Source organism: Strigops habroptila, chromosome 13 (genome assembly GCF_004027225.2).
Source record: "Strigops habroptila isolate Jane chromosome 13, bStrHab1.2.pri, whole genome shotgun sequence".
Taxonomy (NCBI): Eukaryota; Metazoa; Chordata; class Aves; order Psittaciformes; family Psittacidae; genus Strigops; species Strigops habroptila.
Genome location: NC_044289.2, coordinates 10,019,059 through 10,038,789, shown reverse-complemented (window position 1 = coordinate 10,038,789; position 19,731 = coordinate 10,019,059). Strand labels below are relative to the sequence as shown.

At 42.9% G+C, this 19,731-nt stretch overlaps 1 protein-coding gene across 2 annotated transcripts in view; it reads right to left on the bottom strand.

Annotated features, from left to right (window-relative positions):
* PREX1 (phosphatidylinositol-3,4,5-trisphosphate dependent Rac exchange factor 1) overlaps positions 1–19,298 on the bottom strand; it is a 149,833-nt gene extending 130,535 nt beyond the window's left edge. For both annotated transcript variants that reach the window (XM_030503500.1, XM_030503501.1), the window contains exon 1: positions 18,891–19,298. In XM_030503500.1, the coding sequence (XP_030359360.1) occupies positions 18,891–19,052 (162 nt within the window). In that variant the 5' untranslated portion in view covers positions 19,053–19,298. The remainder of the gene's footprint in view (positions 1–18,890) is intronic.
* Between the last annotated feature and the right edge of the window lie 433 nt (positions 19,299–19,731).

The following is a 19,731-nucleotide window of genomic DNA, read 5'->3' as shown; positions in this document are numbered from 1 at the left end:
CATCCAGGCAGTACACTGGAGGTGGCAAAGCCGGACAGGGAAACATGGATGGACTCCCTGCTCTTGTATAGGAACACATGGGGTCTGCACACAGGAAAGGGCATGAAGTAGTATGTCAGACAAATGGCTTTTTAGTTTTTCTCATGCTAACAGCTCTGCAGCTGCTTTATAAGGGAAAAGATCTCAGTTCCTGAGTCTTCTGATTGGATTTTTTTAGCCTTTTTCTTCTCTTTTCAAAAATCCTTTCTTTCAGTTCTCTTCCAGGGGCGTGCCTATGCCTGACTGTGCCTACTCTTGGCTCTGCTGCGAGCTCATCTGTTCTCCAACAAAGAAAGCTATCACGCAGAAATGAAGAGAAATGCTTTCTTGTGGCTCCCTCATACCCAGCCCTTGGAGCAATCATGTAATTCTGTTCAAGTTATTTCTGCCTCTGGCCTCAGTTTCCTCCACTCATTTGTAGATTCCATTTTTTTCCTCTTAAAATTCAGAGCAGCAGGGATTGAAGTTTCTAATGTGTTCCTACCACTGAAAAGAATCTATATATATGAATATATGAAATATTTACATAGTAGTATATGAAGAACTAGCACATTTTTTGTTGTTGTTTTATTGAAGAAACAGCCACTGCAACTGGAGAATTCAAGACCTGGAAAGCAGATAAGAGCTGCTGGGGAGCAGCACCATCTAATATTTAGCACCACACTCTTTATGCATGAATACCCTCCATAACTCACTCCAGACTCTGCCAAGATTTCCAGCTCATGCATGCTTTAGCAGTTGGTACCACACATCAGTAGGTTATGAATTTGGAGTTGTGACTGCTATGTAAACTCATCGAGATGCCACTTGAATCAGTAACAGTCAAGAATTCACTACCAACAAACAAGAATCCCATAATTCCACTACAGTCTAGGAGGTACATCCCATTAATAAATGAGCAAAGTATATATGTGGTATTTTGTAATATTGCCTGCAAAATTAAGTTTCTACCTACATACACAGACTGTAAATTCAGCTGAATCTGAAACATGTAATAGACGTTATTTTTCTAACCTGCTCTCTTACCATCTTCAGGTCTGTATTTCCTTTATAAGCAAAAGGACTGAGAACCTTTACTGAAGGAAAAAAGAAAGATACTTTATTTCTCAGTGTTCGCATCCTTCTGTTTATCACCTTGAAAGTTAAATAAGTTCTAGAGTCACTTTGAAAATAGCCATACTATAAGCACTATAGGGGCAGCTCTAATCTGAGCTGGCAAATGAACAGTAAGGGCAGATGAATCCAGGAAAACACAGGGGTTTGTGCAAGCAACACCAAGGAGAAAAACCCAACACCCTGCCCCATAGCTCTGCAGATTATACTAACACCTTTCCAGCACTCTCCCATAACCCTGAATCAGGAGACCTTTGTACAATTACTTTTGTCAAGTTCTGAACCCATAAAAATTTTCCTAATTTAGGAAAAGACAAATTCCTAAATGCCGTTAGAATGGATAGCTAATACATCTCTAAATAGGAAGCTTTGCAACAGAAAGATCATGAGGTTTCTGTCACTACCACCACAGTTGACATATCATTAGTCAGTAAAAAGCATACTCAAGCCCAAATTACACCCATATACCAAAAACACCCCCCCCAAAACAACAGGCAACAAACCCCCCCAAGGGAATTTGTTCTCACTTCATCTCCAAGCCTCAGCCCTCTTGACCAACTCCATCAGCTTAGTTGAAACTTGCTTACACAGCAAATACATGAAAATAATGTAAGCCTAGAAAACAGAAGCAGACCAAGACAGCACATTTCCCTTCCTCCTTTGAAACTGCCACTCAAATATCATCTGCAGTTAACACTGCTAAAAAATAAAAAAGCAGCTGACTTAGGTGACCAGCAAAGGTTGGAAGAGCCATCAGAGCTCAGTCTAGCTGCAAGCAGTCATGCTGCAAGGCCATGCCTGAGCTATTCTACCCACCCTCACAGCTACTGCCTTCACACGGTCTGTATCAAACCAATACCCACAGCAGACTGTCAGCCAGCCTGGCTATACAGCACTCCAACAGAGGAGCTCTGGCAAACACTGTTTGAAAGCCCCAAGGTGTTTTCCCCACCACTTTCTGAGTGTTTACTGTCTCTGACATATATGTGGCAAAATAGGCAAGTGCCTAATCCTCAGCCACTCCAGCTGCCATCCTACAGATAACTATAAACCGTTACTTATGCATTTAGGCTACGGACTGTGACTCTCATTTGCAAAGTGATTTAAATGAGATGGCTGAAGCAATTATTGTCCTCCACTCTCTGTTCCTACACCTCTGTTTCAGACAAAGCTGCACAGAATGTGCATCTGTTGCTTTATACTACTCAACATCTAAGCATTTAATCAAACCACTGCAGTCTTTAGTCTGCATCTATACATAAAGCTGTAAACTCCAGCAGCTGAGGATACAAACCCCACACATCTGTTCATACCATGGGACTTCACCTTCTAGGAACATGGCAGGGCTAACAGACATGGTGGTAACTGTCATGCTCACCTCACTTAAAAATGCTTACAAACATAAATCAAAACCCTAAGCAGTGAATTGGAGTGAAATTGGTGGGAATATCTTCTGGTTTGCTCTACTGTACTCCAAGATAATGATGTGAAATAGGAATTCCAGGATAATCGCATCTCTCACACACTGGCATTTCAAACTGTTTGCAATGGCCAGGAAATACTGAAACTATAATCCCAAGGTATCCACAATATTAATGTTGTGTTCTGCTCTGCACTAACCAGTCCCAGTGGAGATAACCAAGAATGTGTGATGTGGGAAACAAGACATGACAGGAGGTTGTACTGGTGCAGGGATCCTGAACTAAGAGGGGAAAAACAGTCTAACACCATCTTGGGGTACAGTACCCTCCGTACCAGGTGTCTCAAGCATGAAGTCTTGGCTTTCTAGAAAGATCACATCAACTGAAGCGAGACAAAAGGAAAGTAACATTCCTATCAGGGCTTTGCTTCACCTCTCCCCAAACCACTCTCCCTCAAAAAATCTCACCAATCTCAAAAGGTTCAACAGTACCCTGATTTGTAGAGAAACATTATGGCCACTGGTTTTATTTTGGTATGTGTTAGTTTGAACAAGGCAGTGGTGGCCTCAGAGAATCAGCTGGTGAACAAAAGCCTTTTTATGTGAAAATAAGGAGAATCAGGACAACATCCAACAAGGGTGTTCACTGAAGATATATCTTCAAAATTAATGAAAAGGAGGCAGCTGAAGCTTTGAAAGATGAGAAGTGTTCAGAGAAGTGCAAAATATACCAAAAATAAACCCTCCTGTCCCAAAGGACAGGTTTGTGCAGTGAATTTCAGGATTCAACTACTTCTTTAATTCATCTTCAAACTTTAAGGCTGAACATTGGAGCTAAAAAATCACAGAGAAGAAACTTCCTTTGCGTGGCACCTCTGAAGCTGCAGCTCCTCAAAAAAAATCAAGAAGTGCAGAGCAGCCACAGAAATGAAATGTTCTATATACTGCCTTCTATAACCAAACTTTTTTGAAATCTCTCCTTGGATTCAGTTTGGCCTCAGACAGTTTTACTTTGCTTCAACAGACTGGCTTTTCCTGGTGAACACAGGGGCAGCACCAGCACTATGTTCAAACCACTGACATTTTCACTTCATTTTTGTCTTTCACACCCTTTGTGCTTGATGTGTGTTTGATTGCGGAACTCAGGCTTGCACTTACTGCTTTAAAAAGTACTTCTGCATAGTGTTGAGAAGAGTTAGTTTCAGCAGCTAAGACATACACAAGCAGACTAGGCAAGTGTGAAACAACCAGATGTCTGTGTTTGCACTTGCACTTGCTCAGATTCTAGCATAAGCACAACTGTTCAGACAACTGCCACTGAGTAAGTCTGAGACAAAACATAGCTTCTTTATTTACATTTTCACTACTCACTGAGAGTAATGGGAAGCTGCTGACTGGCAATTCCCGATGAGCCAAGACTTACATTCTACACTGTATGTTCACATAGGACTACAAGACGACAAACTCTCCTACAGCAGTCTTGCATCCAGCAGAGGCACTCCCAGAACAGAAAACTGTTAATGCCTCCCATCCCTGATGATTCTTGGTCTGTGCACGGAGATTGTCAATACTGCTTCTGGCTATGCCTAACAGTCCCCTTGGAATTGAGCTAAGACCACCAATTCATGAAGCACTAACTGCCAAGGATGTGTCATCTGGTTGCCAGAAGACTAAATCAAAGAATTAAAATTTTTGTTGCACTTTTTCCACTGAAAAGATGTATAGCTTGTGTGACAGCTTTTGCTCAGCTTTGTCTCCTGAAAGAGGTAAGGGATAAAGACAAGACACTTAGCTTCAGTTGCTGGCTCTGTTAGCTATTGCCCCTGCAACCTTTGGACAAACCATTTCGTCTTTCTGTGCCTCAGTTTCTCCATTCACTAAATACTGGTTTTCTATTCTGAGATAATACAGCTAAAATAGTGCTGTGTATACACAGACAAGTATCTTTATTCTTCATGTGCTTCAAAGCAAAATTTTCTTTTTCTTTACATAAAATAGCCTGAGACTTTCCTTTTCCCTGGGTTAAGCTGTATTTGAGACCATGCTGCCCCAGCAGCTCACCCACATTAAAAGAGAACTGATGTCATGCAGCCTGGCCTCCAAACACACACCACCTGGACACAGCAACTGCTGCCGCTGCAGTTTAATTCTTGCTGATTGCAAATTTCAGTTCCTCTGGTTGGGTCCTGTAAAAAATTTGATTCATACTTTACTTTCCAAATATTGTGGCTTTTCTTGTGCAACTGCTTAAGATAGATGCATTGGCTCTATGGTGCAAAAGGATCTCTTATGACACATGGATATGCTGTGTATACAGTGTAACAGACAAAACCAGTCAAGAGGCTGGCTGTTCTTGCTGGCTTTATTTTATGACAAGATGCACATTAAGCTGTTTTTAAATGGGAAAGGAAACAGAGATCAGAGTGAAATTTCCAGATGTACCTTGCTATCCATGATGTTCGTATTCTATATGTAGAAAATGCTTATACTGCAAGGCAATAGGCACCTGCTAGAACAGGCTGAGCACTGCCAGATCCTCTTGGCTTCAGCACCCCACAGGATAAAGTCAGACATAGAGTCCTGAAAAGGAGCTCTACCAGACAGACACAATGCAAAATGGAACATCATCCTAAGTAATCTTTCTTTTTTCCTTTTCCTCTGCTACTCGGTGTAACTGCATAAAATTCCCAACACCCTTCATCAATAAATCCATCTATAAAGCAAAGTTTTATCAGCCTGACCTGTTCACCATGTCAGAATCAAGATGCAGCCCAGTACACTAAATACTCAAAGAAAGAGAGACCTAACAGTCAAAAAGAGGAAAACACACATTTCTTCAGGGAATGTTTTGGTTACTGTCAAGAGTAAAGAATAAGAAAGCTTTGCCCCATTTGTCAAACACACAAAAGCCCCAAACCCAAACAACAACAAAAGTCACAAAAAATGTGCACAATTTTTAATTTAGAACAATAGGAACTGCCCACAGATGACTTCTTTAGAGAATCATCATAGCTGGTGAATAAAAACTATGTAATGATGTAGTATGTCTGCAATAATCTGTTCTAATTCCAGAAATACTGGTCTGTCCTTTTTGACTTCTTCCATTCTTCTAGAACCAATACTCTCTCCAATTGCATTTAGATCAAAAGCCTTAGTCCACTTCTGCTTCTAAATGCTTCCACACTAACTTCTAAGTGCAGCTACTCTGGCAAACATTACTTTTAAGTGCTGAACAGGGAAGGAAGAATGCACAGAAGTGAAGAAAAAAACCCCATGTGCAGTAAGATTATCTGTCCTTGTGCAATGGCTTTGCAAACCACTGTAAGAGAAGGTGATGGTAAACCAAGAATGTGAGTGTAATGTAAAGGCCAGAGGACTGAATGCAGCAGAACTCCAGAAATTCAGTGGTGGCAAAGCTGGAGGTGTGACTCGGTAAAAAGCCCAGCAAAACAGATACCGCAACACTAGATAGGCTGAATTTTGTGTGCCCTGCACTGTTTAATGACTAAGCTGCAAACTCCAGTGGTACTTTTGTCTTGGACAAATAACTTAATTGGTAAATCTCACTTTTTAACTACACCTCCCCCCAAAAAAATCACCTTTGGTCCATACAGCTTGAAAATCATTATTTATTTACTGACAAGTTTTCAAAACAGGTTCTCCTCATATGTGAACAAAACACTCATGCCAATGCAAAGAAAGAGATGTGTATTTGCAACAGGAATAGTTTTACTTGTAACATTTTATAAGCCAATGAAGGAGCCAAACTCCGGGAAAAGTGTCTTTCCAATACCCATCTCTCCTTTTCCTGTTGAGGGATTATGCTTCTGACAACCGAATGCTCATAGCAAACACATCTGCAGCCCTCTTTGGAAGTCTTCCCCCACTGTTCTTCCCTTATTCTGCGTCTTGTCAACACCCTCTCCTCACAAACAGCTGCTTCCCATCTGAGCTGGTTCCTGAGCACAGTGTCAGTAACATAACAGAGACAGAACCACCAGCACCCAGAGGGATAGGAGCTAAAAGATTATATGCAAGTGTCCAGTGCTTATCATTTGAAGCCTTTGATTTTCCACAATAAAAAGGGAAGTAAATAAAACAGAAATAAGCAAGCAGCACTTCATGTAAAGGACTAAAGTGCTTTCAGTCTACAATTACCTCAGCTCACAACTGTTAGTTATGACACTCAGAATTACATAATTAACATCCAGTTCCTTTTCATACTGTCCTAAAGTGCCTCTTTCTGTCTCTTCCTCCACAGATCTAGAAGACCTCAAGTAACAGGGACAATAAAGTCACTAATGACAAAAATCTAAGGAAGGTTGACAAAAATGTATTTCCAGCATTTCTGGCCTGGCACCTGGAAATTTCACGTAACAACAAAGCATTGCCTATGAATCCATCCACACCAGCCACCAACACGGAAAAGCACGGGGTCTGGGCGCCCACTCTGCCACAGGCATCACTGTTCTACCAGAGTCCTATTTTAGCAAGATGTGCAACAGCCTGGGGGGAGCCTTGGGCTCTGCCTATACTCATAAGCTAAGAGTGCCAGAACATGGGTCTGAGCCTTGCAAATCTGTTAGAAAACTGTCAGAATATTTCCTGGCACCCTTCAGCCCAGCCCTACTCATATTCTCCTAAACAATTCTCAGGCATGATGCCAGAGCTAGGATGGGCCAAGGACCATTCCCAATAGGCAGTCTGAAAGCAGCCATCCTACTTTGACACTCAGACAGTTCAGTGGTACAAGACAAGACCATATCATGCCAGTTGGCCTTAGGGCCAGAGAATAAAGCCTAGCACTGTTTTGTTTACCACATTTGTAGCCTAAGTCTCTTGCTTAACAATACAGGGCATTAACCACTGATCAGATCTAACAAGACAGATAAACTTTTGCCTCCATGCCTTCTCCTTTGTGACCTACATATTAAATAGCACACAGCCTACTCATATATACCTACATTAGGTTTGTCCATTATTCCCACAACAATCTGGATTCTGCATTCTGGTTAAGAATCAGGTTTCGGAGTCCAAAACATTTTACCAGGTCAAAAGTTTTACAGCCTTCGGTTATTGCCCCTTCAAACAAAATGAAAGGGGCTTCTTCAGCCACCTAGTGATGAGGTTAACAGCAAAAGGCTCCCTGTGAGGTGATGAATTCAAAGCAGTTGTCAGATTAGACAGAAAGGCCCATGGGACTTTGCTGTGGAGCTAAAACCCACCCACCTCTCTGAGATAAGAACTCACTAAAATGCAAATTCTTATCAGGAGTCTGTCCCCAAAGCAAAGCCCTCCACCACTGACAGGACACTTCGAGTATCAGGGAACTCCTCTCACTGTCAGCTTCCTCAGCCTCCAAAATAATCCCCAAATGCAACCTTTCATGTTTTCCACTCTTTCCTGACATGTATTACCTTCATGTGTCCCACGGTGGGTTGTTCCAAGTTATTCAAACCACACTATGATGCTGGAAGCATGAGCAGGCAAAACTTTCAAGACACAAGTGTTATCGCTGAAATGACTTACTGTAGATAAGAAAACCTGTAAGATTATGTGGATGATGTTGCTAGGCTTTTTTAAAATCCAAGCCCATTCTTTTATGTAAGCCCATTCTATCAAGGTAGTTAACATTTGACAGCCATCCAGAACTCACAGGTTCAAAGCCGCTTCTTAATAAATTGCAGAGATCACAAAGACAAGCATCACTCCTTGGCAACCTCAGCGGTCAGGGTCAGCAGCTGCAAGGGACTAGGTGAGCCTCTCTAAAAGCAGTCCACTCAGGAAGGGGTGCGCGGTGTGACCTTTCAGCGATCAACGTTTGCTCGTTCTGACACAATAGGGCACGACATGTTAGCAGAAAACATGTGGGTTTGCTATCACCAGTAGTGACACCGGTTCACAATTAAACCAGCAGCTTAATTTGTGCAAGTCAAACTCTCAGCCCAACCACATCAAGTTTCACACCCAAAACACACAGCCAAGCAGTTCCCAATATATGCTTGACGGAGCTCTGAAAATGTTGGCCCTAACACTTAGTGTCAACTACACAACTGACAAATCCTAAGGGAATATATATTCAGCACCCTGCATATGACATTGTTTGCTCCCCTTTTTCTTTTTAATTAAAGTGTATTACTGAGCCAACTAAACGATGACTAGCCTACAAAGGTTTTTAATGACTAAAAGACAGTGCTTGTTAAAAAGAAAGAAAGTGGTTTGGGAACCTGTTGGCACAGGAACTGACCACAAGCAAAAGGAGAAGTACAAATGAAAGTCGGGTTGAGAATGGTCACAAAATTTACTCCATGAGTCATAAGACATCAGATAAGTTGCAGCAAGGTATTATCCGAGTGGCTGATATGCTTCCATAAAAGTAATTATAGCAATGACAGAGCCGTGAGATTGACCCAATGTCTTTACATTAACATAAATGTTCCTTTTAACGCAGTTCCACAGTCCTGTCATCTCAGTAACCACCCTAATCTTGAAATAGTCAAAATGTAGAAATCTACTGCCCTCTCCGCAACTCAAAGCTGCATGACATGAAATTGCAGCTGTCTCCAGCATTGTACAAAGTCACATTGCCAGGCAGCTTGTGACAAGTTCTTGTGCTAATAGCACTGGGTGAAAAAGCAGGTGGGCTTTCATACCTAAGCATCATGATGCCCAGAATGGTCAGTATCAGAGCTCCCATTCAGCTTTGGGCAATCACTGTCTCAAGGCTTGACATATGGCTATCAGCTGTGTAAGCAATGAGTTATTCTTCTAAGGAGGAAGGCTCATTAGGAAGAGTGAAGGAACTGTTTTCTCACCACAGAGCTGTTTTCTCTTACTCTGGTCTTGAGATCTGCAGTTCAAAGGGAAACAAGGCCTCTTCAGATGAGTGGTTTCTACAGAAGGGTGAAGGAGAGTATATATGCAAGAGCCAGGCATTTTAGCCCAGATAACCACCCTGGGGTTCTCTCCTAACACCTATCTACTGCAGTTCTGGATGTCCGCTACAGCTTTACTCAACCTCATGTGTAGAAGGCAATATTAAAGCTTTGATTGGGCTGGGTAGGCAATCAAGCAGGAATCTTCATCTACAGTAGTATTTAAATCCAAGACTTTGCTCAGGTCTTAGGCATGCTGGGTGCAACCCCTAGTCTGTGATCCAGCAAGCAAAAATAGTAAAAGGTAGCATTCAGTGCCTGTACGAGAGATGGCTTTGCATTATCTGCACTGCTCCACAATGAAGTCTCTGAAGCTGATTGAGAAATTACATTGTTGCATATTTCAAATCTTTTTCTTACCTTTAGCTGTTAAAGGCTGAGAATGCTGCAGTCACTCCCACTGCTAAATGGAAACTTCAAAATAGATAAGAAATGTGATAAGATAGCGATGCTTCCAGTCCATCCTTCCAAAAGACAGGACTGGTTGCTTCAACACAGGTTGAAAAGAGAGCACAAAATACTGAGACAGAAACAGAGACAAAAAGAGATGCAGGGGAGGAATGGATTGAAGCCATCCTAACAGAGGAGGAAATAGCAGCCACTCCATGCCACAAGCTCAACCCTACTTTTTACACCCTTAATTCAAACAGCCTTCATGCACTCTGGAACAGCATCACCTGTGATTGCATTAATCAAGAGATTATCTCTCAATTCAGAGCATTTAATGGGAATACTGCTGTGTAAATATGGATTAAGTATCCCACCACAATACAAAGACAATGGTAATAACCAGCAGCATGATTTCATGTCATCTAAAGCATGACATAAAATGGCCTGTCTAAAAAAGGACTGCAAAGAAACCTTGCCATACAGTCAGAGAACCATTCAGGACAATTTCACAGATCTGATCCACACAACAGGATTTCTGCAATCGTGGCAATTGCTATTTGCAAATGAAAGAAAAATCTTCACCAACAGAATATATTTCCATTTCCCAATTTCAAGAGTATCTCAAAAAAAAGAGACAAACTGCAGGAGATTTGAAAGTCTTTGCCTCAGGAAAGACTTGGTCCAACAAGACCCAAGAGGTCAAATATGGTTTCTGCAAAGCTTTGTCATTAAATCCCCAATCTGCGCAAGAAAACTGATGGTAGCCTTTGCAGATAATGAAGACCTAGGGGATAAGCAGGTATACATGGGCCAGCAGTACTCTCTTGATGGTGACCAGTATAGACTGCCATTCCACAGTGATTTCAAGCATCAAAGTAAAAACATACATCACCATTTACATCCTAAAACATACTACAACTGCACAAGGCCTTTACCAAGAAAACACTTACTGCAGGCTGTGAAGCCATATAAGGCCAGAAACAATAATAACAGAAAAGGGATTCTACAGCTGGAAAGAAGAGGTAAATTCACACATAGTCCCTTAAATCTTTTTGCAAGTGCCTGAAGGAAACAGTGGGCAGGCACAGAAACAAGTAATTTCTCAAAAACTTCATCTGTCAAGACCCATCTGGATGCTCGCAGGCAGACGCTGCACTTGGGAGATGCTGCTTTTTCAAGCCTCAGATACCCTCTCAGAGTGGGATGCCTCTGGGGCTGCCAGGATCCAAACACAGGAAAGTTGACTTGAAAACACATCACTCTCTTCGCTTGGAGGAGGGCTCAGTGTTGCCCTTCCAGGTTACATCCCAGAAGTCTAAATACTAGATTGCTCCCATAAATCCTCTATGTAGACACCTAGCCACAGTCACTGGGATGAGCAATGAGTTGTCCTCAAATACAGGAACCAACTCAGATAAACCTTTCTTAAGGCTCCTGTGCTACAATAATATTCCCATATAAAATATATGAAGTAATCCATTCCCTCAGCACCGCCTTGGGAGTGTCTTGTGCCTGTATTTTGGACACTACGGTTCAAAAAATATAAAGGTTAGAGAATCCAGATAATAGCACAGGAATTATCAGAGGCAAAATTAATCTTTTTTTTGAGAAAAACTAAGTATTTTGACAATTTAGTCTAGTCTGAGGTGAAATGTGGAAACACCCATGAAATGGGTTTGAGGGACTGATGCAAAGAGAAAGACATCACCTCTGAGCTCACTAAAAAAAAAGATTAGACATTATATTAGGCATTAGGACATTTCCAATAAGGACATCAAAACACCAGGATAAACCACCAGAAATGACCCTCCTTTCAGGCCAGAACATGATGGGATGGTTTGTCAAGATCCTCTGCAAGACTCTTTTTCATGATTCTGATACAAAAATGCAGAACCACATTTCCCGCCCGTGAAAAGCAGTATTCCTGCCCATGGGACAAACACCATGTGATCTGGGAAGCGGAAAATTAGCAAAGCTTTCAAACTTTTTCTCTTCCTATATTTAGGGACAAACAGGCTCCCATAATGGGTATCAGTCTGCTTCCTGCAAAAACCAGTCAAAAATTGTGCAATATAAAACATGCATTCAGCTATGTGTGGAGCAACTCAATTTCTGCTATTTGTGACAGCAGATTGTTTCACTTTTTGATTCACATGCCCTTTCCTACCAAAGCCTAGAGTCTCCGTCCCTCCCTTACCCTCACTGAGCTCCATGACTGCTACTGCAAGTAAGTTTTGTTGCAGAGGCACCAGCATGGCGCTGGGAAAGCACAAGGCAGCCAAATTCTCCCTCCCCCCAGAGATCCCAACACATGTTCAGACAACAACTGGCATCCCCAAAGTGAGAGGGAGGGACAAATGGCAGAAGGGCTGATTGATGATATCGCTGCAATTGAGAGGCGAGAGAGATGTAGAGACAGAGGCAGGTCAAACAGTTCCTTCTGAAGGATGTAACGAGACCAAAGTAGGTCTGAGATAAAGGCTAACAAGGGTCAGATGCACAGTGAGCAGGAATGAGCTAAGGGAAACAAAGAGAATGGAGTTTTAGTTTTCACCTGTGTGGCAGTAAACTGGTGAAACTACATAGGGGGTTTCTTGATCTCTTCTCATTGTGGAGATTCTGAGTGCAAAAATAACTAAACAGCTTTGTTCATATGAAAGATTGCTGTACTCCTATATACCGTTGATTTGTAAAACCTCACTGCAAAAGCCATGGGCTGGTCATACAATTTTTCAAGTGAAAAATGAAGCTCAGACATGTATCTCGGAGTGGAAAAGAACCTGGGAATACTGTATTCTCCATCCCTGCTCTTAGACCCATGGCTCATAAACCGGGTTCTACAGACTACAGGCTCAGATGAATAAATATTTTCAGAGCTATCTCTTTGCTTTATTCTGCTTTTCTGTTTTTCACTTCTGCTTCACATTACACATCCAGACTGTTTTCTTTCTTTGTATCCAAAGCAAAAGAACCTTTTAATCTGTTTGCATTTCAGCCTCTAGCAGCTAATTTTGCACTACGCTTAGTCTGAATAGAAAACCCTACTAGCAGAATTGCCAACCCCAAATATTCAAGTCATAACACAAGCCCCTAAAAACTCATTAGCATTTACGTTTTGCTAATGTTACATCTTCAAACTTCGCTTTAGCACCAGAAGGGCTACAAACATACCATGTAAAATGAAAGCTGCGATCTTCCTCAATTTACATATGTCAGGAACCAGACTTTTAAGAAAGATGTTCCAAGTGTTAAGACTCAACAGGAGAAAATCGTGATCATTTGCAATCTAACAACTGCCTACAGTTGACTGCATGTGACCAATTGACCCAAAACACGGAACAGCAAAGCTAATTTAGATCACTTCCAAATAAATTTCCTTTTCCATCTCCTTCCTCTCCCCAATTGCTCTTTTAGCTGTCTCATAATAAAGGAGCAACATTCTCCCACCATATGGTTCACCTTCCAGAATCAGAGTTTATCTGCCTCTACTGAGGGTAAAACAGGCAGAGAACAGGGTAGGACAGGAAACCACACCTTGCAGCTGAGACAAATGGTCTGCTTGCTGCTCTATCTGAGCACCAGAGCCCTCATCTTGGATGCAAACAACATTGTGAAATATGGCCAAAAAAAAAAAGAAGCCTGTGATGCTTATCCTATTTCAAGATGGGTGGAGTGCGAACTCCAGAGATACTACATCTATTAAAACTACAAAGCAAGCAAGAAAAGGGAGCATAACATAAATATTTTGAGTCTGTAGGATGTGGGTTAATTTATCTGATGGCACGTGTCCTAACATAACATATTGATTAGATGGAAAATGACTCCTAGTCTTCATATAAAAGTAAAGGATAGCATAATATTAAAACCTAAACACAGTCCTAGTGCAACTACTTATCTAACTTGATACCAGTCTGATAAGGACAGTTCAGCTTTCATACTGTTTTCATGTCTGCAGAGACCACACAAATTGCTCAAGCTAAAAGTACATCCTGGCATTCTGACATTAAAATTTACAAGTTGGTGGTTTGTCTCTGGAAAGATGAAAGATCCATGTTTATATACAATGTGGAGAACAATTTGGCTTTACATATTTGCAATTACCTAAGTTGTGGGAGCTGCATATGCAGGTTAGAGCTAAGTGTTCAGTGAAATTAGAGGATGGGAAAAAAACCATGTATGCAACAAAATACCTACCTTTGCAAGCTGGTGTATTGGGTAATTACTGTTACTACACCTTCTCATGTAATTCATATGATTATATCTGCAAACTGGTAAACCAAACTTTTAAATACTGACATCCACTGTTGTGGACCCATTATTCAATCTATTTTTAGAATGCTAGTCAATTAGTATGTCTGAAATTGCTCAGGGCTCCTGTGTCTCCTTACTTCAAAGCTGGTCTTTAACTACTGCAGTATTAGTATCACAGATTTGACTGGGATTCTGTGGAATGACCATGCAGCATTCAAACAAACCACAGCCTTTCTTTTCTACAATGAATTCTGTGACTTTTCCGTATGGGTTGACAACACAGGCAAGAACAGATACCTAGAAAATGGATAAGCTTAAGGGCTACAATACACAGACATTGCACCTCAGTACCCAAAGACTACTGTTAGCCACGTATTCATGTGCCAGGCTGCATGCCACCAGAGAGATGCTTTGACATTTACCCAACTGATCACTCAGACTAAATTATCACCTGATTTAATTTTGGCACATAGAAAAGAAATATTTATAAGATCACATATAAAACAAACATTTCTGCATAGTTGCAGAGAGTTGTAAGAGGCCAAAGGGAGGTAAAGGATTAACTGAATCATGAAGTCTGGAAACTGAAAATCCTTATGGTTTATGATCTCACCAGAAACTTGTAACAGAATTATCTGCATTTATCTCTTTGAAGTTTATCTTACTGCATCAGTAATGTTTAGTAAAGTTCCATTAGCTTCTAATAACTTTCCACTTTGCTTCTTATTTGACCAGTAGATCTTTAATAACATTGGCAGCAGTACGTTTCATCCATTCCCTGTAGTTCTCCCTGCTGCTTAAAAGGTTTGGCTGTGTAATGAACCTTTAGTAAAGTTAGTAACATATCTGCACGGCTGCAGAATTATCTATTAATACTCCTGATCTACACAGCATTTCTTCAAGGAAGATTCCATATTTGCAGCATTGTACCTGCCTAACAAAATGGCAGACAAGACAGGACACAAAACAGCTTGTGCATATTCATCATTAAACCAGGAACTTCAGATCATCACCTGTGAGCTGGTAGAAAAGGGGTCGCCCTCTCTCAGCATGGTAACTCCTCATTTTTTGGCTCAATGTAGGAAAAGTAGGGCTATCAAAATCACGATATGCATCTGAGTATCATATCTGTATTGTATTACCACTTAACATAAAATCCAGACTCTGCTTTACAAAAATAGCTATATCCCTTCAAAATGATCATCTCATCTTGTGAGATCTGGAATAAACCACAGAGAAAAGCTACTCAGTTTCATTCTCTCACAGTTCTGATACATGATATTGTAAGGTAACCTATCAACAGGAGTACCAGAAACTAAACACAAGCAAAACTGACTAGGAATGCCTTCTTGTGTCCAAAATTCAATGGAATAAAAATGTTACAACCAACATACACACTGAAAGTTAACTGTATTAAACCTAACAGACTGAATAGCCTAACTTAGCTGTAGTGGCATTGGACATCCAAGTTAAATTTGCAGATAAAACTCCATACGTATAAGAATTACTTAAGGTATGAAATATAACAGCTTCTAGAGATGAATTTTCATTAAATAGGTAAGTATCTGGAGTATTTTTATTAAATGGGTACAAAACTCATAGCAAAGTATTCTTTGTGGTGACTAACACAATTTTTATTGTGAAAGAAGAGAACTCCACCTTTTATAACTTTAATGATACCCACTTTACTAATCTATGGAAGTAAAATAAGGACCACAATCTTTTCAGCTAAGCAAATAAGCATAGAGTCCTTATGTTTATAGCAAACCTACTTTCGCTGTGGCTTAGGGAGAAAATGTTGCTAAGCATACAAAAAGAAAAGAAAATGGAAAACTTTCCTTTGACATGGTCACATATTAGTCTTCTAAAAAGGACCAAAACACTCTCAGTAAGTCAAAGTTACTTTGATTTATTTGCAAACCCATAGTATTAAATACTTAAGAGATTCTTTTACATTACCAGGGAACACAGCAAGCTGCTGCGAGCAAGCAACCTCAGTGCTGTGAAGAAACCCATAGAATTTAGTTGTTTGCTTTTTAAAACATTGTTTATTGAGAATACTTAATGAGGACTAGGGCTTCAATAGCAAATATTTAACAAAGAGCGCAAATTCCCTCACTTAACCTTTTTCTAAAGCACAAGTGTCCCACCCCCCTTACAGAAAACTCATTCTGATGATAGAAAGATATGAGATTTAGCTTTCCTTTATTTATCAAAGCTATTAAAGTTTCTTAAGCAAAGGAACCTGCACCCTGCAAATCTCTCCTCTTATGTTTGACAGGAACGAGTTTCCATAAGATCTGGGACAATCAATTTCAGTACACTATATAAAAAATCCTTAACACCAGCCACATTTGAGTGTTAACTAGGTGCATTACCCCAGAAAGTGTAATAGTTCACATTTATTTTGTGCTGGGTAAGTGCTACTCACACAGAACATGAGATGGTAAGAAAGAGACCCATGGGGCAGGAGCAGCAGTTCCTATGCAGTAACATCAGAGCACTCAGGAAAACAAACTAATGGGTGTAAAGTGGACTTTATCTGTGAGGCCCAAGTAGATTTGAGACTACAGGGTCCCAGTGCTACAGCATTACTTCTATTAGTGTCATAAGGCAAATTTTTTGCCCTATAACTGCCTGTAATTCCAGTTACTATATAATGATATTATCCTTACGTGTCATGTCAGCTGTCCAATGTGAGAGGCAGGACAGAATTCTTTCCTTTGTGCTACCTTATTAGAAGGTATTAAGTTATGGCCATCCATCAAATTTGTGCAGAAAGTGTTTCTCCCTCCAAACTTCATTTTTAAAAATTTCATCCCACTACTGCTCTTTTTACCCTCACATACTTCAGTAGACCCTCATTCTCCTTTCCCTAGTGCTAACACCATTCAACTATCTGAACAGAGTTGTAGAGAGATTCAGCCCATAAGAACTAGGTCAATGACTGAAGAAAGTGACATTTAGAACGGCACATGAACATTGAACACATGCTTAAAGTTAAGCCTGTGTGTGAATGCTGTTCCAAACCAAGGCCTGGAGATAGGTAAGATCCTATCCCTCAGTGCTTTTTTCAAACACAATTACCAAAACACAAACTCCATGAGGTGGTAAAGCTGCACTATCAGAATCAACCCCCACCAAGACAATACCATAGGCAACGCACACCTAGCAGCTAGTAACAAAGTGACTGTGAAGGGCTCTGACTGTCTGCAGTGCCATCCTGAGACCACAATCAAGTGGTACTCTGCCAGCATCTTCTCCTGCAACTACCTAAGGCATATTACTCACTACTTCTCTCATGAAAACCGCCAAGTTAATGAATATAAATAAAGACTTGCTTTGTTATTTAGTATATGAAAATCCCATTAGTTAACACTGTGAATGCATTTTGCTGTAAGAACTGAAGCTAAAAATACACACAGCTCAAATCCGCAGTCCAGCCTGCAGCTAAGAAAATCTCAAATTCAGTACTTAGGACAGAGGAGTTTTCTGAGGGTTTTTTGGTTTGTTTTGTCTCCAGGGTGGGGCACTTCTGCAACTTGCAGCTTTTTTTAACAATCTCTTCACACAAAGACAGAATCCCAGTTCTAAAGAAAGCCAACTGGCACTTCAGTCGGAAGCTTTCTGAAAGACTCTAAGTTCAACTATTTGAGAGAGAAAAGGAGGATTCAAGCAGAGACTAGGTCATAAAGCAACCACATCCTTTTCATTTATCTTTTCTGCTGGACAGTTTGCCACTTGGGTGAATCTGAAAAACACTTCAGACAAACTGATTTTCAAAACCAAACAAAAACCTTGCCAGAAAGGTCAAAAAGAGTCCAGGGTCTAAGCACATTTAGATGAAATCAGGGTTTAGTACTTATCTAGCAAAACACCAGAAAGAATTTCTGCCCTGTCCAATCTTTTAGAAATCTCTGCAGAGACTTCCCTTGCTTTGATTCTTGATCTCTATGTGATCAAATAGTTTCTTCTTCTTCTTTTTTATGGCATATCTGTTATCTAGTAACTTTTACTGCAGGCTCTTCTAGTTATTTGCAGCAGTATGGTGGTATGCTGATGAATTCCACATCTAGAGCCCATATAGGAAAAAGGAAATATCCAGATGGAGTTTTACTTCTGAACTAGTCCGTGGATAATTTCAGAGGCGGGTATAATTGTCTCCACATGCACAGACACACCCGGCCCATGCACATATTTATGTTTACCATTAAAACAAAAGAATATAAATTTTATTTATAAATAACAGGCAGCAAGGGTAGAGTTTCCAGGTGGGTGTAACAGCAACTTCTAAACAATAACAACAAAAGGGAAGAGGCGTTCCGAAAAGCAGCTTCATGTCGGGATCGGTCCCTGTTACCCCCCAGCGCGGCGGAGCCACCCGCGCAGCGCTCCCCCGCCCAGCAGCCAGGGCACCGCCGGGATGCTGCGGGATCCGGCGCCTCCATCGCCCCGGCCGCAGAGCTTTCCCTCACCGGAGGGGAAAACGCGGCCGCCGGCGGTCCCGCTCTGCCCACGGCGAGCCCGCGCCGGCCCCTCGCCCCGTCCCTCAGAACTCCCCCTCAGCGGAGCGGGCCCGGCCCCAGGCACTTCCCCCAAGTTACTCCAAGCGCTGCCGCGCCGCCGGGACGCTCTCGCAACCCCCGGCCCGCCCGGGGAGGAGCCGCTCTGCTCCGGGCCACCCGCCCAGCCCCCCTCCGGTGCCCCTGAGTGGGCTTCCCCCGCCCGCCGCCGCCGCTCACCGACTGCAAGAAGTGGAGGGTCCCCACGTAGTCCCGCTCGGTGCTGAGGATCTCGTTGAGGACGCAGAGACGGAGGCGCAGCTGGCGGTCGGTGTCCTTAGGGCAGCCGGCGGGATCCGCCGCGCTGGGGGCGCCGGGTGGCGGCGGCGGTGGTGCCTCCATGGTGGCGGCCACGGGGCGAGGCGTTCCGCTTCCCCGCCGCTCTCCTCACCCGCCTCAGGAGCCCCCCATGGCCGCGCGGTGCCCGGCGCGGCTGGGCAACGGCGCCCCCCTGCCGCCCCTCGGCCCTGCCTCGCGCGCGGGTAGCGGCGCTACAGGGGCCGGTCGCTGAGGGGAACCCGGCTGCGGGACATGCCGGGTTAGCGGCGCGACGAGCGCTCAGCAGCGAGGCAGCGCTGAATGAAGAGAGAAGGGAAGCCCCGGCGGCGGGGAAGGAGCGGGGGGGGGAAGCGAGAGGCGGGCAGGGAAGGCGGGGCGGGGAGGGAGAAGGCGGCGGAGCCCGGCCCCTGGGGGCCTGGCCTGGCCGGGGCAGCGGCGGGCAGCGGGGCCGTGAGGAGAGAGCGCGCGGGAGGAGGGGGTCAGAGGGTGTGGGCGGGGCGGCGGGAGCGCGGGCTCAGCTCCCCTCAGGGCTGCGCGCCCGCCCGCATCCCCTCACGCCCTCATCCCGCCTCAGCGTCCCGCAGCACATCCCCTCCCACAGCCCGCCGCTCCTCACACCTGCCCCGCAGCCACCTCACACCTGCACGCACTCATCACACACAGCCCCCGTTCACTTGCGCTATACACACGCGCTCTCCCCTCACGCACTCGCACCCCCATCCCGCACACTACATTCACGCGG